Genomic DNA, 14,774 nt, shown 5'->3' on the forward strand with positions numbered 1-14,774 from the left:
CTGCGCTTTGGTCCTCCTCTCCTTCCAACGACGAAAGTCATTACAGATATCCACGATGATTTTACTGTGCATGTATGGCTTTTAAGTTTTATGTGCTTGTTTTTTAAAATGGTCGAATTAATAAACTAAACATCCTATGGGGGCTTTGCCATGGTAGCCAAAATCAAGGCCAGCCCAGCATTTTTATACATGACCCTATACATGGGATGTTAATTGCTTAATTAACTCAGAAACCACACCTGTGTGGAAGCACCTGCTTTCAATATACTTTGTATCCCTCATTTACTCAAGTGTTTCATTATTTCAGCAGTTACCTGTACTTTTCTAGTCCTTATTATTCGCCTTCCACTGGAACCTCTAGCGCAACATTTTCTAAAGCTACCGAGACCAAAAAAACTTCAAAACCTATAGGCTGACTTTCTCCAGGTTGCTTGGAAAAAACCTTTTTGATAGTACTATTACTTTTCATACTACAAACACATTTGCATGAATCACAATGGAGAATTTACCCAAACAACCCAATATTCAAGTCTATCAAAGTAGTCATAGTGCTAAACAGAACTCCACCAATCCTTAGCTAGAACCTCCATATGCAGCTTACTCTGTGTCTGTCTAAAACAGCATTTCCCAATCTCGGTCCTCAGGAGCCAAAGGGGTGCACTTTTTGTTTTTTGCCCTAGCCCTACAAAGCTTGATGATTAGTTGATTATTTGAATCAGCTGTGTAGTGCTAGGGTAAAAAACAAAATGTGCACCCCTTTGGGTCCCGAGGACCGAGATTGGGAAACCCTGGTCTAGAATGGCAACGCAGTACGCTATTGAAGCACGTTCTTTCCGTGGCTTACCGCCCCCGGTTGAGCTGGCTGTGCCTTGACTGCCGCGGCTGAGGAGCATGGTCATTGGAGAGAGCCATGGGGGGTGGCACTGTACTGTGCTGGCTCTGGTATTTTCTAAACACATTCTCCTTTCTGGCACAGTTCCAGCAATTATGCTGAATGCCCATAGGAAACCCTTTGAATAACCCTTTTGGGTTCCAGGTAGAACACTTTTCACTGATGGTTCTACATGGAACCAGAAAGGGTTAAGCAGGTAACCAAAAAGGGTTCTCCTGTGGGGACAGCCGAAGAACCCTTTTTTCTAAGAGTAGAGACTACATAATGAGACCACAGACAACAGTACTGGATATGTAATAAATCACTCTGTGCCTTGAGATGTCATAATCCTCCTAGTCTGTTAACTGACCAGAATCATGCTGGTCTACAATCTTTGTTGTTGAATTCTCATACTGTTAACAGCAATACACAATACATGAACAGTAACCTCCCCTGAATTTCAAATCAAGTTCCATCCCCCACTACATCCTATGCACTTTTGGATTCAGGGTACATTTCAGCTTTAATAGAATATCAAATGATCTGGTAGCTTGACATCATCATTGTAAAGGATTCAGATAGGCTACACGATCACAACAACATTTATAATGACCATCTGAATATCTTTTTAGAGAAGACTATGCTGTGATTTTGAACATGTAAACCTCAGTGTTTAATGTATGGATTATATCAATTTTGTCAGATAATTTTTTTTAAATAGATGTTGAGTCTTCTGTGGTTTGAATCCATAGCAACATGGCCATAGTTTCATTAAAACATTTCATTTTCAGTAGATGCAGTCGTATGCATTTTCATCATCGCAGTAGAAACACTGAAATGTAGCTTTTGAAATAACGATCTCACATAACTTTAATAGCAGGTTTAGAGTTACAACAGCAGGTTGTGACATGTATTAGCACAAATCAAATTAACAAAATAAAAAAAGGAGTTAAAAAGGTCAAATCCTACGGCCCATCTATGACCATGTATTAAAATGTTTTTGTTCACTTACAATATTAAAAACAGATCACGAGTTAGTCAATGTGTTACCAGGAACTACAAGCATCAAACCAAATAAATGGAGAGGTTCTATGAGCTCTGCCTTAAAAAAAAACATGACTTCCTACACATGAAAGCACTTGGTCGGGTCCAGGTCCAGTGTCTGTCACACTTCATTGACTTCGTCACCTGTGAAAATGTCAATCATCAACAGAACATTCCCTGCTTGGCCTAGGATTTTACAACATATAAAACAATGAACATAAATCTTCACAGGGCCGGCCCCGACCAAATAATATTAATATACACTGAACACCTGCTCTTTCCATGACAGACTGACCAGGATATGATCCCTTATTGATGTCACTTGTTAAATCCACTTCAAATGAAGGGGAGGAGACAGGTACATTTTTTATTTTTAAGCCTTGAGACATTGATTGTGTATGTGTGCCATTCAGAAGGTTAATGGACAAGACAAAAAATGTAAGTGCCTTGGAACGGGGTATGGTAATGGGTGCCAGGCGCACCAGTGTGTGTCAAGAACTGCAACGTTGCTGGGTTTTTCACACATCTTTTAATGTTTTTTTTTTCAGTTTCCCATGTGTTGTGTGTTATAATTGTAGAATACACAAGGTGCAGTTTTGAAATTTTGTTGTGGATCAGCAGTTTCTCTTGTTATGTCCGTCACTCAATCAGCCATGTCAGCTCACAATTCTTAGATTAGGCACATTCAGGGGCCCAGAGCGACTTACAGGAGCATTTTTAGGGTTAGGTGCCTTGATCACGAGCCTATTTGGCTCGGGGACTCGAACCAGCAACCTTTTAGTGGCCTAACTATCCTTTTATTTATTTTTTTGTAGTACGTTTACTAGTTTTTCTCCCCAATTTCATGATATCCAATTGGTAGTTACAGTCTTGACCTATCGCTGCAACTCCCCTCCAGACTCGGGAGAGGCGAAGGTCGAGAGCCATGCGTCCTCCGAAACACGACCCTGCCAACCCACACTGCTTCTTGACACACTACTCGCTTACCCAGAAGCCAGAGGAAACACCATCCAGCTGGCGACCGAGGTTAGCTTGCAGGTGCCCGGCCCACCACAAGGAGTCACGTGAGCGCGACGGGACAAGGAAATCCCGGCCGGCCAAACCCTCCCCTAACCCGGATGACGCTAGGCCAATTGTGCGCCGCTTCATGGGCCTCCCGGTCACGGGATTGAACCCCGATCTGTAGTGACGCCTCAAGCACTGCGATGCAGTGCCTTACACCACTGCCCAACTCAGGAGGCCCCTCAGCCCAACGATCTTAAAACGCTAGGCTATCTGCCGCCCCGCTGATTTTGTTAGTCACTCTCATATCATTAACATGGCATAAGTCTTGACAAAATGTGTAGAATTGCAGGAAATTAACTGTAAAACCACTAATTTTATCCTCTCTGCCCCATGGCAAAATTTGTAGAATTGCATGGAATTTGTTATAAAGTTGCTAAACTTCTCTCCGAACAATGGCAAAATCTGTAGAATTGCCGAAAGTTTGCTTTAGAAATGCAACATTTCCTTTACTCCCCATGACAAATGTATAGAATTGCAGAAAATTTGCTTTACAACAAAAATATTTATCTCCGCCGTCAAGAGGGGGGCCACTAAATGTTTTTCCTGTGAGGTGCAAATCTCACTTAGGGCACTCAAAATGCTAGGGCCGGCCCTGTATCTTCATTCCTGTCAGTTAAGCATGAGTATGAGAAATGTAGGTTTGGTTATAGAAAGGTTGTTATGTACTTACTCTCTGCACACGGGGAGCTGTATTCACTCACAGCTTCATCACCTGAAAACAGAAGAGAGGAGAATGCAGAGGTCAGTTCCTTTATAATGATAACTACTTCCCTGTCAGTCAACATCATTAAACTCCCACTTCAGGGGTGAACCAATGGGCCCATACTGGTGATGTCTCATTTCCTTCTTCAGGGAACTAGAGTTATGGACAGTACCAGTCAAAAGTTTGGACACACCTACTCATTCAAGAGTTTCTTTATTTTTTACATTGCAGAATAATAGTGAAGACATCAAAACTATGAAATAACACATATGGAATAATTTAGTAACCAAAACAAAGTGTTAAACAAAATCAAAACCTATTATATTTGAGATTCTTCAAAGTAGCCACCATTTGCCTTGATGACAGCTTTGCACACGCCTGGCATTCTCTCAACCAGCTTCATGAGGTAGTCACCTGGAATGCATTTCAATTAATAGATGTGCCTTGTTAAGTTATTTGGGGGAATTTCTTTCCTTCTTAATGCATTTGAGCCAATCAGTTGTGTTGTGACAAGGTAGGGTTGGTATACAGAAGATGGTCTTTTACCAAATAGGGTTAAGTCCATATTATGGCAAGAACAGCTCAAATAAACAAAGAGAAATGACAGTCCATTACTTTAAGACATGAAGGTCAGTCAATGTGGAACATGTAAAGAACATCCAAAGTTTCTTCAAGTGCAGTCGCAAAATGATGAAACTGGCTCTCATGAGGACCGCCACAGGAAAGGAAGACCCAGAGTTACCTCTGCTGCAGAGGATAAGTTCATTAGAGTTACCAGCCTCAGATTGCAGCCCAAATAAATGCTTCACAGAGTTCAAGTAACAGACACATCTCAACTGTTCAGAGGATACAGCGTGAATCAGGCCTTCATAGTCAATTTGCTGCAAAGAAACCACTACTAAAGGACACCAATAAGAAGAAGAGACTTGCTTGGACCAAGAAACATGAGCAATGAACATTAGATCGGTGGAAATCTGTCCTTTGGTCTGATGAGTCCAAATTTGGATTTTTGGTTCCAACCGCTGTGTCTTTGTGAGATGCAGAATAGGTGAACTGATGATCTCTGCATGTGTGGTTCTCACTGTGAAGCATGGAGGAAGAGATGTGATGGTGCTTTGCTGGTGACACTGTTGGTGATTTATTTAGAATTCAAGGCACACTTAACCAGCATGGCTACCACAGCATTCTGCAGTGATACGCCATCCCATCTAGTTTGTGCTTAGTGGGACTATCATTTGTTTTTCAACATGAATGACCCAACACACCTCTAGGCTGCGTAAGGGCTATTTGACCAAGAAGGAGAGTGATGGAGTGCTGCATCAGATGACCTGGCCTCCACAATCACCCAACCTCAACCCAATTAAAATGGTTTGGGATGAGTTGGACCGCAGAGTGAAGGAAAAGCAGCCAACATGTGCTTAGCATATGTGGGAACTCCTTCAAGACTGGAAAAGCATTCCAGGTGAGCTGGTTGAGAGAATGCCAAGACTGCGCAAAGCTGTCATTTAGGCAAATGGTGGATACTTTGAAGAATCTAAAATATATTTTGATTTGTTCAAAACTTTTTTGGCTACTACATGACTCCATATGTGTTATTTCATAGTTTTGATGTCTTCACTATTATTCTACAATGTAGAAAATAGTAAAAATAAAGAAAAAACCCTTGAATGAGTAGGTGTGTCCAAACTTTTGACTGGTACTGTATCCCAGACAGGTATGGCATTTCCACCAAACACTGAGCAAAAATATATATACAAGATGCAACAATTTCAAAGATTTGACTGAGTTACAGTTCCATATAAGGAAATCAGTCAATTCAAATAAATTGATTAGGCCCTAATCTATGGATTTCACATGACTGGGCAGGCAGGGGTGCAACCATGGGTGGGGCTTGGAGGGCATAGGCCCACCCAATTGGCAGCCAGGCCCACCCACTGGGGAGCCAAGCCCAGCCAATTATATTTTTGTTTAGTATAGATATTTCAGACAGAAAGGGGTGTATTGGAAACTGGTTATTAGAAATTGGTAGTATTTCATTAATATACAAAAAAAGCAACATCCAAACTCAATTCATGGTTATCTTATATTAAAATAATTTGACACTTTCTTTCAAGGACTAATATATGTAGGACTAATATACCCTATGGGCAGTGGAGGCCCGTCATTCAGGGCAGGTGGGGCAGACCTATGAGATCAATATCATGTCAAATGTATTCACAAATGTAAATCACTATCCACAAATGCAATTCACTATCCACAAACAAACACCTTTTGATTTGTATATCGATATATTGCGTTAGAATTCTTTTAGAACTGCAGATCATTTCCAAGGGCCTTAAGTAAAATGACTGCCATAAAGACAAAAAGTTCAGGCATAGAAAGTGATTTGTAGTCGTAGAAAAAAGGAGCTGTGGAAAAGGAGGTGAGTGTAACCGGTGTGAAATGGCTAGCTAGTTAGCGGTGCACGCTAATAGCATTTCAAATCGGAGACGTCACTCGCTCTGAGACCTTGAAGTTGTTGTTTCCCGTGCTCTGCAAGGGCTGAGGCTTTTGTGGAGCGATGGGTAACGATGCTTCGAGGGTGACTGTTGTCGATGTGTGCAGAGGGTCCCTGGTTCAAGCCAGGTTGGGGCGAGGAGAGGGACGGAAGCAATACTGTTACAAAGTCTGATCCCATATCCTACACCTCCCCTTTGCATGACTCTCCTGGGGAAACATTTAGAGGCTTCAGGAATACCTATGTCTCCTTAATGCTCATCGTCTGTGCAACTTGAGACAGCGAATGGATTATAATCACTTACAATGTATGACATAGCACCACTAAATGTGAAGGATATCACACTGGCCAGCTAATTCAACTATTTGGGCGATGAATGGGTGTACACTGCAATAGCGTTGCAGATATAGAGTAATCTAGGGTTTCGATAATTTACGTTGGACATTATGTGATTACACATATGGTTAACATATTATGGTTACCATACTATAATTTCTGCAGCCTTGAAAGGCAGGCATCAACATGGCCGAACGAGGCTGCCAGCGATTTATAGAAATCGCTTTCTATGGGTACCAACCTTTTTTCTACGACTAGAAATCGCTTTCTATGTGTGAGAACTTTTCTACGCGTTTGAACTGTCTTTTTCTTGTCATCAAATCCCTGCCAAAAGTCAGGTGACCTAAGTTCTTCCAAATATGGAGTTGCAGGTTTGCCATATCTGTCATGTTTGCGCTATGTGCAAATTTTTATGGCAGTCATTTTACTTAAGGCCCTTGGAAATGATCTGCATATCTGCAGTTATTTAAAAAATTATAGTCACTATATCGATTTACAAATACAAATCAAAAGGTGTTTGTTTGTGGATAGTGAGTTGCAGTTGTGGATAGCGATTTACATTTGTGGAAAGTGATTTACATTTGTGGATTGGTGATTTATATTTGTGAATACATTTGGCATGATATTGATCCCATACAGACACCACCTATTTTTTGGGGGGGGGTTTTGTGCGTGTTTTGCATGTTATTTTGCCATTAATACGTGTCACATACATATCAGTTTGCAAACAATGTACATTTTTTATAATCAAATGAGTTAATACAAACATGGTCTCTTTTTTTCTTTCTTGAGTAATGCAGGTGTTTCAGACTAGCTCAGTGCTTTCTGTGGTGGTGGGGCAGCCAGCGGAAAATACGGAGCGTAGGGGTTGGTAATGTTCTCCAATTATGCCGTGATTGGCTGAGTGTTCTGTCACTCACGGGGACACTATGTCACTGCAAAATGTACGGGTAGAGCTCGAAAATTCAAGCCCCTTGGATGCTGCAATAGAGTTGCATTAGAAGTGCCTATCCAAGAAGGCTCAAGGTCATTGGACAGAGATAAAATGACGTCAAATCACGTTATATCTACTGTAGCTTTAATTGGACTGATCATGTCAACATCGTACTTTCAGAATCTTAGCTAGCAAGCTAGCAGTCATCATCATGAATCAAGTCAACAATCTACTGGCAAATCCTTTTCCATCATTGTCATATGAAGAGAAATTATGAAGAGAAATGATAGATAAAACACTGGTGCTCATCGGCCATAAATATTACACAACAAGTTGGAAAATCGCAAATTCAACAATAAATGGTTTGGAAGGAATCAGTGGCTAACTGCAAGCTCTGCAAAGCAATCACTAGCCTGCTATTCAGTGGAGTGGGTGTGTGGTCCAAGTCTGGATTTAAGGGTCAACATTGGCCATTCAACATTGGCCATGCTTTCAATCCAGCATCACTTCTGCCGTGTTCAAGACAACTGGGAACTCTGAAAAAAACAAGCTCAGACTAGGAAAATACATTTTGAACGGTCATCCAACTCAGAATTCCAGGTTGTAACTCAGGCCTCTTTCTAGAGCTCTTCAGTTTCCTGAAGATCACTGACATCATGATTGGACCTTGTTTTTTTGTTGAGTTCCCAGTTGTCTTGAAAGCCCTTCATCAATAAGTACATCGATGACGTCGTCCTCACAGTGACCGTACGTACATACCCCAACCAGAAGCCATGGATCACAGGGAACATCCGCACTGAGCTAAAGGGTAGAGTTGCCGCTTCAAGGAGCTGGACTCCAACCTGGACGCTTATAAGAAATCCTGCTATTGCCTCCGACAAACCATCAAACAGGCAAAGCATCAATATAGGGCTAAGACTGAATCCTACTACACCAGCTCCGATGCTCATGTGATGTGGATGGGCATGCAAATTATTACAGACTACAAAGGGAAGCCCCGTGAGCTGCCCAGTGGCACGAGCCTCCAGACGAGCTAAATGACTTCTATGCGTGCTACGAGGCAAGCAACAAAGAAGCATGCATGAGAGCACCAGATGTTCGGCTATGGAGAGCGTAACCACACAGTCGTCCCGATGTGAGTAAGACCTTGAAACAGGTCAACATTCACAAGGCCGCAGGGCCAGACGGATTACCAGGATGTGTACTCCTAGCATGCGCTGACTAACTGGCAAGTGTCTTGTTCAACCTGTCCCTGACTAAGTCTGTAATAACAAAATGTTTCAAGCAGACCACCATAGTCCCTGTGCCAAGGAACACCAAGGTAACCTGCCTAAATGACTACCGATCCGTAGCACTCACGTCCGTAGCCATGAAGTGCTTTGAAAGGCTGGTCATGGCTCATATCAATATCCCAGAAACCCTAGACCCATTGCAATTTGCATACCGCCACAATCTCTATTGCACTCTGCCCACCTGGACAAAAGGAACACCTACGTGAGAATGCTATTCATTGACTACAGTTCAGCATTCAACACCATAGTGTCCTCAAAGCTCATCACTGAGCTAAGGACCCTGGGACTAAACACCTCCCTCTGCAACTGGATCCTGGACTTCCAGATGGGCCGCCCCAGGTGGTAAGGGTAGGTAATAACATCTGCCACGCTGATCCTCAACACAGGGGCCCCTCGGGGGTGCATGCTTAGTCCCCTTCTGTACTCCCTGTTCACCCATGACTGCGTGGCCAAGCACAACTCCAACATTAAGTTTGCTGGTGACACAACAGTGGTAGGCTTATAGAGAGGAGGTCAGAGACCTGGCAGTGTGGTGCCAGGACAACAACCTCTCCCTCAACATGGTCAAGACAAAGGAGATGATCGTGGACTACAGGAAAAGGAGGGCCGAGCACGCCCCCATTCTCATCGACGGGGCTGTAGTGGAGCAGGTTGAGAGCGCCAAGTTCCTTGGTGTCCACATCACCAACAAATTATCATGGTCCAAACACACCAAGACATGAAGAGTGAAGAGGGCACGACAACGCATATTCCCCCTCAGGAGACTGAAAAGATTTGGCATGGGTCCTCAGATCCTCAAAAAGTTCTACAGCTGCACCGTCGAGAGAATGGTCACCGCCTGCTATGGCAACTGCTCGGCCTCCGACCGCAAGGCACTACAGAGGGTAGCGCGTATGGGCCAAGTTCCTGCCACCCAGGACCTCTATACTAGGCGGTGTCAAAGGAAGGCCCCAAAAATTGCCACCGCACGGCCAGTGGTATTGGAGTGCCAAGTCGAGGTTCAAAAGGCTTCTTAACAGCTTCTACCCCCAAGTCATAAGACTGCTGAACAGCTAATCAAATGGCTACCCAGAATATTTGCATTGAAACCCCACCCCCTTTTTTACGCTGCTGCTACTTGCTGTTTATTATTAATGCATAGTCACGTTACCCCTACCTACATGTACATATTACCTCAATTACCTTGACTAACCTGTACCCCCGCACGTTGACACGGTACTAGTACCCACTGTATATAGCCTCGTTATTGTTGCTCTTAAATTTCAGTTAGTTACGCTTACTTAGTAAATATTTATTATTTATTTAATTAAAATTGCATTGTTGGGTGCCTCCCGAACGGCGCAGCGGTCTAAGGCACTGCATCGCAGTGTTGTGGCGTAACTACAGCCTGGGGTTTTATCCCAGGCTGTGTCACAACCGGCCGTGACCGAGAGTCCCATAGGGCAGCGCACAATTGGCCCAGCTTCGTCCGGGTTAGGGGAGGGTATGGCCGGGGGGGGGGGGGGGGGTTGGTGCGCTGGCTTTCGGGTTAAAGGAGCGGGTGTTAAGAAGTGCGGCTTGGCGGGTCATGTTTCGGGTATGCATGACTCAACTTCCACCTCTCCCGATCCCATTGGGGAGTTGCAGCGATGAGAATAGATTGCAATTGGGGAGCAAAAGGTGGTTAAACATTCTCATTTGTGTTCTTTTGCCCATCTTAATCTTTTATTTTTATTGGCCAGTCTGAGATATGGCTTTTTCTTTGCAACTCTACTTAGAAGGTCAGCATCCCGGTGTCGCCTCTTCACTGTTGACATTTGATACTGGTGTTTTGAGGGTACTATTTAATGAAGCTGCCAGTTGAAGACCTGTGAGGCGTCTGTCTCAAACTAGAGACTCTAATGTACTTGTCCTTGTGCTCAGTTGTGCATCGGGGCCTCCCACTCCTCTTTCTATTCTGGTTAGAGCCAGTTTGTGCTGTTCTGTGAAGGGAGTAGTACACAGCGTTGTATGAGATCTTCAGTTTCTTGGCAATTTCTCGCATGGAATAGCCCTCATTTCTCAGAACAAGAATAGACTGACGAGTTTCAGAAGAAAGGTCTTTGTTTCTGGCCATTTTGAGCCTGTAATCAAACCCACAACTGCTGATGCTCCAGATACTCAACTAGTCTAAAGAAGGACAGTTTTATTGCTTCTTTAATCAGAACAACAGTTTTCAGCTGTAAGGTCTACTCTACACCTGTTGTATTCGGCGCATGTGACAAATATAATGTGATTTGAAATCCATAGAATGCCAGACTTTGATGACAAAATTTCCCCACGATGGCCCGCTGCACCACCTTCCTGTTCAAGTGAGCACAACAAGGTAAGTTGAAAAATTTATTGTATGCTGCTGCATAAATGATGTAATATGCCAGGGAGATAGATATACTGTAGCTAAGAAAGGAATACTAAGTGTATGTTGTGTAGTAAGCTGTTAGTAGCCCATGTGCCTCACCCTAATAATTTGGTCCCTTTCCCCCTCATAATTTAGGCTAATGTTCTGACTTGGTGGTGCACATGTAGCCTATAGCCTGTTTAGAGAAATGTAATCATTGAATATTGTAAAAGCTTTCATTGTCTGCTTATATGCCCCTTTTACTTATCCTACGGTTCTGACTTGGTGTACAGGGAATACTGTCAGAACGCCCATGTTCTGAATTATGTCGCTGTACATTTCAAAAGTGCTGAACAAAGTTAAATTGACTACGTCCGTCCTAGCTCACTCATTAATGTCTTAATCGAAATTACGTATTGCCTCTTATCCGCTCGTCTTCCCCTTATGCCATAGTTTGTACATCTCAAAATGTCAGTAGAAACCACATTTGTTTAAGCAAGTCAGCCATATGAGCCATGTATTTCTTTCTTTTAAAGGCAGTAAAATGAGGCTGAATTAACTTTTTCACTGCCAGACAAGGATTTCTGCACAAGAGATGACAATTTTGCTGTCTGTGTTAAGATGGAATTCTTACTTGTCTGGTAGTAGTCATACACTTTCACCACAGCTGGTTTCAGATTCCTCACAGGCACATCCTCCTCTATGGCCAGGCTGTACGTCTTCGTTTCCTTCTGCTTGAGCTGGAAGAAAAGGAATAATACATTTGACATTGCAGTTCAATGTTATAGATTCACATAGTGTTACTGTATAAAACATCCACTACAGTCTTACTTTGATGTTACTGTTCAAGTTAAATCCAGTGTGTAGATGCAGATGAGACCACATCCAACTAAGTTCTGTAACCGATAAAGACAGCCCCGTTTAGATGCAACAGTCATGTTCCTACCCCATCTAGGTAGATGATGACATGTCCTTCCTCCAGGTCAACACGTTTGACAGTGGGGTCATTTTTCAACTGGAAGAACAGAACACAGGATAAGATTGTGTCATAGTACAACTGATACATTCAAAGGACAACTACTGGCATTGACAAAAGGATAATACTTACAATTAGAACAGATGCCATTATCATTTTATACATTAACTAATCCTCAAGGGGATTATACCTAGGGCCAGGAGTGTTCCCCAAACTGGTAAAACTCCTGGCCCTGATTAACTGAGGTTCTCTTATTGACTCACAGGCCCGAGGGAGGATTTGTCCAGGACGAAGCCGGAGAGAAGCTTGACATTGATGATCACCATGTTGGTCTCCTCTCGCCGACCATTGTACCTGTCAGTCACACAGAGTCAGATGAAGGATGGATATTATCTTAAAGGTGCAAATATGCAGAAATCGCTCCACCATTTCCTGATTGCTATAATTCTACTAGTTAGCTTAAGTTAAGTTTGTGACAAAACAAGCAAGAAAATCATTGTACCATCTAAACCACTTTGAAATATATTTTCAGTAACCAAACATTTTTTATTTTATGCTGTTCAAAACCGAAAGTAAAAGACGCAAAAACGATACTTAAGAATGGGAAGCATAAAAATAGCGTACATAGAACAGATCTAACACTTCTTAGACTTGCTGTCAATAAGGACGACAGATCTATAACTCATATGTCTACATGAATTTGGTCAGGTCGCCCAAAAAGTTATAGTGCAGCTTTAAAGATGCATTTTAAATGCATAAACAAACTGGTGGTTGTCATTTTTTTCAGCTGCTATTTCAAAGGTAAAAGGAATACCACTGTACCTGACATCCACAGACACTATCAGAGATTTCTTGGTGCCGTCACATTTCCCAAGCGTCTGTGTTGAGATGTTGAAAGCAGAGAAGTCAGGAGGAGGGGGAATATTGTAGTGCATGGCGATCTGAAAAGACAGACGATACTATTGAGATGCATGAAATCAACAGACATTTCAATGTACAGTAGCACACATGCATTTCCATTAATGCTGAAATTCTAGGGATGAAACGTTAGTTTTTGTGCAACAGTGTGCTCTACTGAACACAAACCAGATACTCAGTACATGCAGTACTGAGAGGCAGCAAAGGGAAAATGACTGGAGCCTGACCTGCACAAACACGCAGCTCTTGCCCTGTGCCTTGATGTTGTAGTCTCCAGGGACCTCCCTCAGCTGCTCCTCCTGATAGAGCAGCCTGTTGTTCTGATTCACAGTGAACTCCATCTTCAGGCCTCCGGCCGAGTTCACACTGACTGTACTGGCGCCCTCTGGACTGAAGGTGGCAGCACCGTACTTGGCCAGGGCCTGCAGTGCTACTACTGTGTCCTGGTGACAGGGGGGGGGGAGAAAAGTACTGTTGCAAAATCAAATCCGGGTCGACTATAGCTTGGGTATGAATGGAGAGAATCAATATAATAAAGCAATACATATGAAGATTGTAAAATGAAACACAACAATTCAAGGAAATCCATGTGTTGTGTTATGAAATGATTGTAAAGCTTTAATACAATGTCCAATTTACTACATTTCATATACAAATAAGGATTTGGTGTGATCCATGTTTGGCCATGTACTAACAGTAGGAGCGATTGGCAGATGAGTTGCTAGAGTGAATGAATGTCTACCAGACCAACAAAGTACCTGTGTGGAGGCAAAGCCTCCGTAGGGGTTCTGCTGCTGGGCCAGCCAGCGGACGATGCCAGTGGAGTAGTCCAGCCCAAAGCCTGGCATGGTGGGACCGGAGAGCAGCGCCAGCAGCACATAGGATGTCATCTCCACCTCCAGAGAGTCAGTCTTCGTCCCTGAAGCCTCTGCTCTCTCCCAGTGACGATTGCCACCTGTGGTAATTTTCATTGTCAGTTTCCCAGCAGTCAGAAAGGTAGAGACATTTTCACAAAGCGACAAGACATACCTGAGGTAGCAGCTATCTTGTCCAGGTGGGTGATGAGCTTGGCCCTCATGTCCTGGTTTTGGGCCAGGGTGAAGGTGTAGGACAGCAGGGCCATGGTGTAGGTGTTCTCCAGCTGGTCAGACACTGCTGCCTTCAGACACGTCAGACTCTTCTCCACCATGGGGTCCTGACACACCCACATACAACAGGATTGTGTTTATTAGGCACCAAGCAGAGGAACACTGATTGATCCAGATATTCCCTCCCAGTTTCAATAAGAAACATGCACATTGTTGCAAAATGTTCATGGGTTTTCCATTGCGCTCCCTAATGAACACAACCCAGACCTTTTATCAGGTTTTTAATACGGGTATGAGTACCAAATAATGTTAGCAATATAAATAAATTAACTAGTGTATATACTGTGTACAGTGACAGAGCTTGAGAGAATCTGCAGAGAAGAATTGGACAAAATCCCTAATATATATACACTGCTCAAAAAAATAAAGGGAACACTTAAACAACACAATGTAACTCCAAGTCAATCACACTTCTGTGAAATCAAACTGTCCACTTAGGAAGCAACACTGATTGACAATAAATTTCACATGCTGTTGTGCAAATGGAATAGACAAAAGGTGGAAATTATAGGCAATTAGCAAGACACCCCCAATAAAGGAGTGATTCTGCAGGTGGTGACCACAGACCACTTCTCAGTTCCTATGCTTCCTGGCTGATGTTTTGGTCACTTTTGAATGCTGGCGGTGCTTTCAC

General features: G+C 43.0%; 1 protein-coding gene across 2 annotated transcripts in view; it reads right to left on the reverse strand.

The window, feature by feature from the left end:
* Positions 1-1,711: 1,711 nt before the first annotated feature.
* LOC120028336 (alpha-2-macroglobulin-like) overlaps positions 1,712-14,774 on the reverse strand; it is a 40,478-nt gene continuing 27,415 nt past the window's right edge. For both annotated transcript variants that reach the window (XM_038973553.1, XM_038973554.1), the window contains exons 28-36: positions 14,022-14,187; positions 13,751-13,947; positions 13,220-13,435; positions 12,897-13,015; positions 12,338-12,428; positions 12,045-12,113; positions 11,733-11,838; positions 3,651-3,692; positions 1,712-2,059 (exon numbers count right to left, since the gene is read on the reverse strand). In XM_038973553.1, coding sequence (XP_038829481.1) covers positions 2,037-2,059; positions 3,651-3,692; positions 11,733-11,838; positions 12,045-12,113; positions 12,338-12,428; positions 12,897-13,015; positions 13,220-13,435; positions 13,751-13,947; positions 14,022-14,187 — 1,029 coding nt within the window. In that variant the 3' untranslated portion in view covers positions 1,712-2,036. The remainder of the gene's footprint in view (positions 2,060-3,650; positions 3,693-11,732; positions 11,839-12,044; positions 12,114-12,337; positions 12,429-12,896; positions 13,016-13,219; positions 13,436-13,750; positions 13,948-14,021; positions 14,188-14,774) is intronic.

Source organism: Salvelinus namaycush, chromosome 34 (assembly GCF_016432855.1).
Source record: "Salvelinus namaycush isolate Seneca chromosome 34, SaNama_1.0, whole genome shotgun sequence".
NCBI classification, from domain to species: domain Eukaryota; kingdom Metazoa; phylum Chordata; class Actinopteri; order Salmoniformes; family Salmonidae; genus Salvelinus; species Salvelinus namaycush.